Below are 11690 nucleotides of genomic sequence, written 5' to 3'. Positions count from 1 at the left end.
TGGGGAGGTTTATGGATATTTGAAGTCGTTCCCCATTAAGTATTTCTGACTGCATACGAAAAATGACTTCTCTATTCAGTGTTGCTCAAAATACATCTTGGCATCTTGAAATGGGTGAACAGCGTAGAAAGGCAGATGCTGATATTGCTGTGCATTAAATATCACTCAAAACTTGCTGAAATTAGGAGCCTGTCTGCACATGAAATTGAAATAGCAGCCTTTAGTGTTGATGCATTGACAGGAGAACACTTGTACTGATGCGTATGCAAGCCTGGTAAATATGAGGTTATCATCGTGCCACTCAGACATGGCTGTGGATTGAAGATGATGTAAAATGTAAAAACATTTAGATTTATTTTTCTGTCGTTATTTTAGATTGGTAGCATGTAAAACCATCTTTCAAGGTTGTTTTTTTTTACCCCTATTTTCCTGTTTCTGCCAGCATTATGTCACGACCCCATGATGATTTGTGAACATTATGTGCAGTGTTAACCAAATCCACACAATAGATATCTTAACCAACATGATATCAGAATTCAAGGCATCAAACGTACAGAAGGGACACAAACTGCTTGAGCGCTGCAGGGCACTGTAGCTCTCTCTCTCTGCATGGTGTCTGGGAACACAAGCAATCAATAAGATGTGCTTTACCTCACGTTTGCACAATTTACGTCAGTGCTTCTATCCACCAAACCTTAAAAAGAGTGCTTTTAGGATTTTCGTGCGTTTTTACGCAGCGCCCTACCCAAAAAAATAACGTGTTAACATCGGCATGCATTAAATGCAGGCAATCTTTTCGTAAATTTTAAACAAAGCGATGATTCCATGAATGATTTATTATGTTTGCTGTGTTGCAGTGCCCTAACAGTAAACATACACTTACAAAATGCAACTAATTGCCTCTTTACGCAGCGTTCCATTGGAGCTCCGACAGGAATACAATATAACTGCACTACATGTCAACTAATGGTAATTGTGCTCGACTGTAAGAGCGCAAAAGGAGCGGGTCAATAAATTATGTTAATCAGAGGGGACAGATTGGAGGCGTGTTGTTGCCATAATGAGGGGGAGCATGCCTGCGCCGTGGAAAAGCTCCGAGTGGTAATGCTGTCTCCACTCCATGCGCGCTGCCTGCCTTTTCCCCAGCCTCTCTTTCTACTTTATTGTGCATAATAGCAATTTCCTCTGCAGCAGACTACTGTGCAAGGGGCTCGGTGCAACAAGTTTGCAGGAGCCGTCAGTACAGGTTGACTTGCTTTGGCTGGAGCGAAGTGGGAGCTCTACTCATCTATCTGTCGCTGTCACCACCAAAGTCACTGTACGTGAACGCCGCGTCGCAGGCAGGCAGGCACACGCAGAACAGTGTGCCATAAATTCGTGACTCCGCGCCAGATGCAGTTTGCTCCCAACAAGCGCGTGTAGTTGTAGTTAAATGGAAACCGCGGAGGCAAAAGGAGCATCTAAGTGCGTGGAAAAAATGGAGAAAGAAGTGGCGCCTCAGAAGCGACAACATTACCGCACAACAGTGGTAAACATAATCTCGTCTTTATGCTCAGTGGCGTCCATCGCCTTTTGCATTCTTCTGAGCATTAACACAGCTAATATTAAGAACCGGGTTCTGGATTTGGAGAGTGGGAATGACGAGCACACCTTTATCCGTGCTCCTGGCTACTCCATGGATGATTTGAATTCATTGATTGAACAAAGAGTGGATGAGCTGCTCTCTCAGGTAAGATTGGCTCTTGCACTTGCTCTTGTTAATTGTTTTTGCCCGCTTAATTGCACTTGGACTAACACAAATTCAGAAAATCCTGCAAACGCTCATTTATTTTATTTATTTATTTATTTTTTAAATGAAAATGGCATTCTTTCAACATTTCAGCGCTCCTATGAACATTTTGTGAAGATTCGGACTGCCAGACAAGCATCATCTGAATGCAACTGTCCTCCAGGTAAATAAAACTACTTTTTCCTCAATGCATTGTGGACATGCGACTGTCTGCTGGTGTGTGAGACTCTGGATTTGACTCAGTTTATGTAAGAATGAATGGACGCTTTTTTGAACAGGTCCTTAGTTTATATCACTGACCGATGACACTTAACAGTTTGCCTGGAAAGTGTTGATAGTTTGGGGAGGTCTGCTGTGACGGCTGCAGACAGCTGACTGGCCATTACACTTAACAGAAAGAGAGGTATTTAACAGCGGCCTATACATAGAAGTGCTGAGAGGTTGTTTGACTTGTGATGCTGTCTGCTCACTTGTCCACTTGGAAAAGAAATGTTGAAATTCACATTTCCTACCAGTAGATGGAAACATTTATTTCTTCAGTGCGGGTCAGCATTCTGATCATTTTAGGATGAAGTCAAGGTTTGGTTAGTCAGTGCATCAGTGTGGGAGATGTTGCTCGAGGATGTTGGAGGGAATGCTGCACATTTTGAGCTTTTGCATCACATTTTCCTGACTTTTAAATTACACTGCCAGTGTGCATTATTTTATATATCACAATACTGCTCCTCAAGTAGTGATTGACAGCTCCAGTAAGAATGAACTGAAAATAAATGTAAATATATAAAATAACCCTGTATATGTTTTCTGACAACATGATTTGCCACCTCATAAACTAGTATCCAATTCTACTGTTAAATTCAGATGGCTGTGCAGTTAAAATTTTCAATGAGTCAATAAAGAATATTTTCCATCTGTTATACACAAGAGATTAAGGTCTTGAATCTCAATTTAATGTATTTTATAGTATTTTTTCCAATCTAGTGTCCAGGCATAGCATATAGTCTTTGAATAAATGTATCTTTAATTTGAATGAGTTTAATTTTCTTGGATAAACTGAAGGATTAAGTGTTCTTTAATGGGATGAGAAAACTAACCACTAATTATGCTAAATAAACCACTTAGAAACTGGATCATCTGAAAATGCATTGGTACAGAGCTAAAAGCAGGGAGGTTTTTCTTATAGCTCATGAATAGTATACCTTTTTTGTTGCTGTCCTGTGAAAATGTGGTTTTCATAGCACACACATAACATATGAGAATTTATTTGAAATCTTAAGAAATCTCTACAAGGTCACTGACAATCATCAGTTTTTAGAATACCAAAGTTTGGTCAAATGGGATTCCAGTTTGTTTAAAAGAGATGTTGAAATCTGAATGAAGTGTAGTATTTTGCCTTTTTATATGTGCTGTCAGCGAGGCACATGTGAACTGTTCTGAATGGCAGATTGCTGTCTGTGTAACACTGCTGCACCGCTGGCTAGACTGCGTGCTGCAGGAAACTGACATGTTTTAACAACTTCTTGAAGTTTGATGCATCTGTCCACATCAGAGGCTCAGCTGGGAATGTCATACAGTAAGTGTGAACAAACTGTGGCTGACCTCTCTGGAAAGGTCATAAGTGTGACATTGTGCAGAGTAGCCTTGGATTTTCAGATGGACAACCCAGGTGTCGGAAAGCATCTGTGCTGCAGGCTTGATGTGTCCTTGAACAGGATGCTTGGATCCTTACTAAAGCCAGGGACTGTTCTGGTGTTGACCTTGACCTCTCTGCTATGGGGGCGGGGATAAACTTTTCTTGTTTGTCTATTTTTTGTGTCCTTGTCCCTCTCTCCTCCGTACGCTTGCCTGTGAAATCAATCTTGAAGGATGTCTTAATTCTTAAAATGCATCTCATGGGGAAGCTTTCTGGAAGAGCTATGAGTTAGGATGCACAGGTGTATCCTGTGCAGAAGTCTTTTCAGCACCCATGACACCCACAGCTGGACATGAACCACGACAGCAGTGCAACTCTTTAAAGTGACGGCCCTGAAGCACTGATGTCTCACTTTGTGAAATACCCGCTACCCTGGCTTCTCTCTCCTCCTGTCTCTTCCTTCCTTCCCTCCTTCACTCTCATCTCAGGTTGGAGGGACTAAAATGTGAGGAGAGGAGGCAAGGAAAGGAACCGAGGATGTACAAACTGAGAAATAAGAAAAGGCACTAGGAATGAAAACCACATACACACAGCAACAAAATAAAATGCTAATTATCATAATCAGACATAGGTGAAAGAAGAAACAAGACATGCATGACCACATTTTTTAGTTTTCACAAGTGGTTTATCAATTGCAAATGAGTCATTTGCTGAGTGGAAATGCCTGAATTAATGAGCCACAAGTACTGGAAGTATTAACCATAATGAGACTCTCACAATCATGCTGCTCTCTGTTCTCAATCCCAATCATATGTCTTCTATTTATTTTCCACCACCACATCTCTGTAAAGGGCAGAAATAAAACAATGAAAACATTTCACATCAAATGAAGCACGACGACGCTAAAACCAAGGCGGCACCGAGCTCCATGCTGGAAACTGGCACTCTCCGATGTGATTACATTTTTACATGTCTCGTACTTGTCCCGTAGTTTTTTTAAACTATGGTTACATAAAAACACATATATCATCAGTATACTTTGAAGAATCTGTAGTGTATTTAATATCATAACGTCCATGCAACTTCTAGCAGACTTGTTAGTGATTTGGAGTGGACTTTTCCAGGCCAAATATCTTTATATGAATGCTGAATGGGTTCACTCAATATTTATCCTCTCTTCTGTCTCGGAGACAGCCCGTGGCTCAGATGTGGCTTCTTTTTTTCTTTAAGGGGAGGGCTGTAATGTGCTTTTCACAGTCTTCACTTTATTGCTGTCAAAGAAGATGGAGTGGTTGCAAAGACAGAGCAATGGTCCATAGCTTCAGGATATTTTATAGGTTGTTTTTGAATCATAGGAAGTTTGTACCATCTTTATCATAGAAAGTCTGTCATGAGCTTAAAGTATATTTCATTCAGGCTGATGTAATTCTTGCTTAACAAAAGGTAATTCTCGTTTTCTGGTGCCATTTGTCATTCTAACAGTGTCTGGTATTGCTGTCATTTAGCACTCAGTTATTAGCTTCTGAGTGGCTAAAAGCATTTTCACACTTAGCTGTGATTGGGTCTGGACCTGAGATGGTTTTTGGCTAACGTAATGGCTCTAGGGATGGTAATGTTGGTCGGGCACCGCACCTTTTTAGTCCAGACTGAAATATCTCAATAATCATTAGATGGAAGGCGATGAACTTGCTCAGAGGATGAATGCAGCTGACTCTAGTGATCCCCTGACTTTTCTCACACCAACAGCATGCTGACATTTTATTGAATTTGTTTCAGATATTCATTACAGCCAGAAAGTCAATCCAGCTGATAGAGGTGATCATCTGACTTTTTCCCATTACGCCACCATGAAGGGTGATATATATTTTTAGTTTTTTATGAAATATCTCTAAACTAGTACTAAATATTTGATTATCTCAGGATAATTAGTAGCAACTTTGATGATACTTTAATTTTTCATCTAGCATCATCATCACCAAGACCAAATCTCAGTTTATCAGTACCTCATAACCGAAATAGTTACAGGGAGTTGGAAATAAGTGGCAACCTCCGGGGCTGAAAAATGAAACCAACACTGAAGTGCCAACAGCTGCATTTCCACAAATGGCCACTTGAGGCTGGCTCCAAAAGCGAGTCAATCCCAATAGATTCCAATGTTAAAATGCTCAACTTTACAGCAGAAATAAACATGTTTACAGCTTGGTACGAAACCTGTCTCGTTCCCTATAGCTAGTTTTCCCATTCATGACAACTGTTAGGGAGGTGAATTTATAAATAACTCACCCATTTGAATTATATTAAGGCATAAAGTAACGCAGAATTAAGGGCACTGCCAATAGAGTGACAGGTGGGTGCCATCTCAAGTGGCTAGCTGCTGCATTGAACCCACTTCAGCTTTGCCCCGCTCCAACTCCTTGCCCATTTTTTTGGATTACCTGGGATTAAGGCGGAGTTAGGCCTGCCAAGATGGCGACAGACAGACCCACCACATTAAGCTTTACAATGGCTCTTCAGAAACACATGAAGACTGTCCATGTTGTATAAAGTCTATGCTTGAGCGTTGCATTGAGGGTTCATTAGCTGCTGCTAGCAATCACTGAGACTGTGTGTCTTTTCTTTTCTACTGGCTGTGAAAACAAATCTCTCTCTAGGACAATAAAGTCTAAAGTACCTGTTGTGTTCGAGTTGCTCTCTGGGTAATGTAACCCGCAAGGTTTTTAAAGCAAAATGTGTGGAATAAATGAAAGGTTTTTGTATTTTGCTGCATATATTTTGATTAATATTTTTTTATTAACACATTTGTTAGTCCAATGACTTTCTAGAAGTGCTGTGCTACAATTGTGGAGTACTCCTTTAAGTAGCCGCCAATGCCACATTTTCATGGTGAACCATCATCAGTTTTTCTGGACTGCACCAAGGTTTTTACACCATGCATTTGGTGTAAATTGCCTTGGGTCTAAGGGGAAAAGCAAACCCGTCAAACCAAGTTGGTGTGAAATGTCTGAAGTCACACCCACTCAGTGTGCCACACTGCAAAGCAAGTCTCCTTCTATTAATTGTTTCAGCATTGGCTGGCACTTAATTTTTTCTTTTTTTGTGTACCTTCTCCTCCCCTAGGATCTGCATTCCAAGCAGGGCCTGTTGTTTAGTGGGACTATAATAAAATGTGCAGTCAGCAAGCACAGGGGCTTTGCTCTTTCCCTGTTTATTCACCCATACACCTCAATACCCCCCTCCCCTATTTCCCCTTTCCCACTCTGCAGCATTTCTTGAAGTTAACGCTTCAAAAAGCCTGGCAGCTAAACACCGGCCAAAGTGCTCCTGAGAAAACATACAACTTGTAATGTGCGGGACTTTGTTTTTCCCCACTAAACACCCAACGCTGCTGGTTGTCACAGGCATGGGGGCAGCAGGGGGTCCTGTCAGCTGGCTGTTATGTCTTATGATTTTCAAAATGAAACCAGAAGCAGATGCAGCAATATCTTTTGGCTTGCTTTGTTAAGTCCAGATTTGATTCACTTCAGCAGAAGCAAACCTACACACACACAGCCCACAATATTCAAAAGCTAATCACTCCTTTTCAGCTCCTTGTGGCCAAGCTGGGCTCCACTCCCCCTTTCCGCCTCACAAAGTGTGTAATCCCAACGGCCTGATACAGTTACAGTTGTGCCAATCCCTTCAGATATCCTCAACTCAGTGGGCAACTGGTAATTAATCACTGACAGCTTTTGAATTTAGCCCTCTGTGTGGTTTGGTGCTGGGAGGTGCCCTAATGGCCATGTAATTACTGAGTGCTAGGTAAAGCTAAGCAGACTTCCAGGTAGCCACTGTGGCCAGCTGCTTCTGGTTAGTTGAGTCAGGTTAGGCTCCCTTTGTGAGTGACGAAGGCCGGAGAGGAAAGATGGAGCCTGGGAAGCCTTGTCTGGAGGCAACGGCGAATGGGCAATTATGATTTTGATTGCTGCTAAATTGTTTAAAAGGGCATTTACATGTAAATCATGAGCATAATGTAATGTACTCTACTCAGTGAATAACATCTTGCAGCGATCGTTTTATGCATGAAAAGCTCGCCTCATTCAGCTCAGATTTTACATCAGTCCCAATAAATGAACATGACGTGATTTATCACAGTGAATCATCAGAAGTGGTGCATTCGCTCTAATTTTCAACTCTCACACAAGGTTTATTATAAAGGGCAGGATGCTGGAAATAGCACAGATGGTCTCTTTATACCTTTGACACAGCAGGTTTTTATGGGAGATGATGAGGCATGCCAGCTGAAAGCACTGGTAATCACTGTGGGGTTTGAAAGGGTGGCACACTTTTTCTCCCTTTTACTATACATTAACCTGAGGGGACACTCTGAATGGAGAGGAGATGACATGATTTTTATATGAGCGATGTCACAACAGCACTCCACTGGAGACTGAAGTACCTCAGGCTGGGTGAAGGGGGACAGGGCCAAAGGAATGGAGGAGAATCGAAACACTCGTGCCTAATGGTTCGTCTCATGTGTCCTTGAACATTTCCTGGCGGTGATCCTCCAATCGTCATTTTGTGTGGAATAAAATAGGAAGCTTGGAGATCCTGTCTTGGCTGCTTCCACGGATACTACTTGGAGTTAAATGAAGGGGTTTCCATCACCACAACATAACGGCACGCCCCATAGATGAATGAAATAATTGTCTTCCGTTTTGCATTTGCTCCAAAAATAGAGAATTGATGTTTTCCCTTTAGGGTTCATTGCACTTTCTGCATGATCAAAACATAACGTTGCACAATGCTAGAGGTGGAGTAGAGTTATTCCAGTGAGGTTTTGTGCCTTTAAGATAGTGCTTCAATGCGCTCTTTGTGGATGTCACACGAGTTGAATGGTTTTCCTTGATTGGATGTGCTGTATTTAAATACCCTCTATGTATCTACTCAGGCATGATGTTTGAGGGAAGGTCTGGCTCTTTACATTTTGTTGTTTGCTCATGTAGATGGTGTCTTTTGTCCAGTGTGCAGGAAATTTGTTGTTTAAATATTGAGGAAAATAATAAAGAAAAATCACTGGCCGGTGCACTTTCAAAGGGCATTTCGGTTGGGGCGATACAACGTTGCCCATCCTTTCATTGCCCTGTAACCTCTGTGCAGGAGGGGAATCACTGCTCTCAGCTCCCTTTGATGCTCCTTCTCCCAGGGTCCACTGCTCCTCTGTCAGAGCTGGGTGGCAAATCCTCCACAAAAGCCGGCTCACAAACTCTGCCTCATCCACAGGCTGCCCCCTGACACTGGATTCAAAGTTCCAGTCATCCTCCTACTGAAGTCTCCTTTGTGATGGCTTAAGTTCACCCTTTCCCTTCCCGAGCCCACGGCCCCCGACCCACCAATATTCAGAGACTTTAACAGACAAGGAGGACCTTTGCGTATGTGACACCCTTGTGGAACAGCTGCTCTACTGTTCAGTATGGTGATTTCTCTGTGACTGCAGTGGCCACTGAAAAGTATGTCTCATCATAAAGGTTCCTATGAAGTTTTTCACCTCTAGCAGTGCTGTGGAGCTGTCTTTCTGAGTGGGTCCCTGTTTAATCTCATGCATGGATGTGACACATATTGCTGCCAATAGTTTGACATTATTACACTGAGCTGCTGGTGTTAGCTGGTGAGCATCAAAGAAAAATATGTAGGATTTTAAATGCTTATAGGCATGATATGCAGGAATAATTGCTTACTGTTTGTAAACACAAAATTCAAACTGGGCCCCTCCTCCCTGGTTCAACAAAAGTCAAATCATATTCACTCTTGTTTTAGAACAAGTTTTTTTCTGGTTATTGTCTTGCCTTGCTATATTTGCTTTTTTCTGTGTTGTTTCGACCATTTTTGTAATGTCTTTTGTTTAACACACAGAAACCTGCATTATACTTTTTTAAAGAATGCCAAATTCAAAGATCACTTTTTGTTTACAAGCAGACTCCACAGTGAACCTTTAATTTCTTTTATCTGCCTGTCTTATTGAAAGTCCCCTGATTACGGAACTTCTGATAAATCCTCAGTATTTCCTATTGGTGAGGCCTTACTGGCATGCAAGCAAAATGTCAAAAAAAACTACATTGTACATGCTCTCTGATTTAGAACGCAATTAAGCCTCAAATGCCTGTCTCCGTGAACAATTCTTATTTCATTGGTTTTAAATGTAAGAATGATTTTCCAGTGTCTGTCATCAATTTCACATCACCAGTAAAGCACGGCGATGCCAGCGTTCACCCGTGTCATGGAAATTCTGGGCTCCAGACAAACAGAGAGAACTAGGAACCCCCGAGGCTCTCTCCACATGCTCTCCTACACCCCTCCCTCCCCACTGCCTGTGGCTTTGTGCCCCGGGCCTCTCAGCCTGAGCAGACATGGAGGATGGGGGGTTAGGGGCACAGATGCTGCTGCTCTGTACTCCATCAGCCTAATAGAAACAGGCACTACAAATAAAACAGGCTGGTGTGCCCCCTAAAAAAAAAAGAAAAATATAGCATAGGGACACAACAGGAAGCTGTAATTTTGCCAATGTGCGCCTGACATGCAAACAATGGTTAATATGGTCTTGCCATCATTTATGGGCATCCCCAAAAAGATGGCTTTAATTTTGAAAACAATGCAAGGGCGATGTTTGTTAAGTCTGTTTATTTTATATGTGTAAGCATCATTAACTCTTAGTCCACAGACTGAGGGAAGAATTAGCTTTGAGCTGTTTCATATTATGTTCAGTTCTTAAGTCCAAAAACAGTTTAGCTTAATTTTTGGTCCGAAACATGCAAAGGACTATATGGAAATTATTTTTTGTTTTATTGGGAAATGGGTGGAGCCTAATATTTCATGTTTTAGAGAAAGTCTTAATGATATTTTCATTGATCCTCCTCACCAGTCCCTAACCACAAGTCCACCTCCTTAAAGAATTCTCCTGATATTTTATTGCCTTTTGTTTATTATCCAGGGTTTAAAGCAAGATATATCAGTCTTCACCTAAGGCAGCATTGGCAGTTATGTTATTGGAGCATTTATTTGCAGTCCTTCCAGAACATTTGTGGAAGCTAACATTTTGGGGTGCCCTCTTTTCAATTTTCATACCATTAAGTCTCAGCAAAAACAAGCAAGCAATCCCTCAAGCTATCCAAAGTCAGCAGGGACTGAGGCGATTTCTCAAAGTGGAAAAAGTGATGGAGGCAAGCAGGGTTTGCCCAGCGGCTGGCCAGATGATGTATGCTCCCAGACTCCCCCGGGGCGCCACCAAGAGGTTGAACTCAAAGAAAACCAAACGTTCCAAACGGTTGGATCAGACAGTTGGTGTTTCCTGTCCACTGGGCCAAACACCAGTGGATGTCCAGTATGTTTAGCAGTTAAGGGGACCCTCTTGCTTTCCCCCCTTTCGCTGTCCCCTTCCATGTTCACTTTAGGATACAAGAATGTCTTGCTTGAGACCTTGTTGTTCGATGCCCCCCTCCTCACCACCACTCACCAGGGGACTTGTACTTTGCCAGCCGGCTCTTCCTTCTCAAAGCTGTGCTAAATTTGACATGAAATATGAGTCATGCTCAGATCTGAGAGGGTAATAAACACACCGAGCAAACATTTGAGCCTATGTGCACTCACAAACACGCTGTTGCACACCCGTGGACACAACTGTATCACAAAATATGCACACTGGCGGATCATCCCTCTCTCACACACACATTTACAGTAGAGACGCCAGTACCACAGTAGCATGCAGCCATGCGTGACAGTCCCTCACTGCAGCTTTTGTAACATGATCTATCACCAGTGGCAAAGGTTTTTGATGATATTATGGTTTGGTTAATTTTATTTTCTAAATTAAGATGGGGCGAGCGCATGAAATACATAGATTGAAGCCATTCATTCTCAATTTTCTCAGCAGGCTGTGATGTTAAAAATGGTGTGGATTGTGGTTTTCTAATTAAGGCTTATGTAATGGTATTTTTCCTTGATATTTATGAATACTTTTTTTCTTTCCCCTTTAGCATGCAATTAATCTAGAATGTGCAATTAAATAATTTGGCTCAAACAAACAATACAGTGCCCGGGGAAGTGGCAACTTGCCAGTTAAACGTACCTGGGAATGTATATGCACGTAATGCATCTGTGTCAGTAAAGATGGATCGATATGCAGAGAGTTGCCTCTTGGTCTGCTCGTAGTACAGACAGTCTTGCTTTCAGGGGCCCCTCCCCTTGTATCTGATGAAGAGGAGGGTAGAAACAGCTGTGTAAGCCACAGTTAAGGCC

General features: G+C 42.0%; 1 protein-coding gene across 1 annotated transcript in view; it reads left to right on the top strand.

The window, feature by feature from the left end:
- Nucleotides 1–1138: 1138 nt before the first annotated feature.
- Nucleotides 1139–11690, top strand: part of LOC131989222 (uncharacterized) — a 97925-nt gene continuing 87373 nt past the window's right edge. The window contains exons 1-2 of the mRNA XM_059354412.1: nt 1139–1729; nt 1883–1952. Coding sequence (XP_059210395.1) covers nt 1433–1729; nt 1883–1952 — 367 coding nt within the window. The 5' untranslated portion in view covers nt 1139–1432. The remainder of the gene's footprint in view (nt 1730–1882; nt 1953–11690) is intronic.

Source organism: Centropristis striata, chromosome 17 (genome assembly GCF_030273125.1).
Source record: "Centropristis striata isolate RG_2023a ecotype Rhode Island chromosome 17, C.striata_1.0, whole genome shotgun sequence".
NCBI lineage: Eukaryota > Metazoa > Chordata > Actinopteri > Perciformes > Serranidae > Centropristis > Centropristis striata.
Note: the sequence above shows the minus strand (reverse complement) of the source record. Positions and strands in the feature narration are given on the sequence as shown.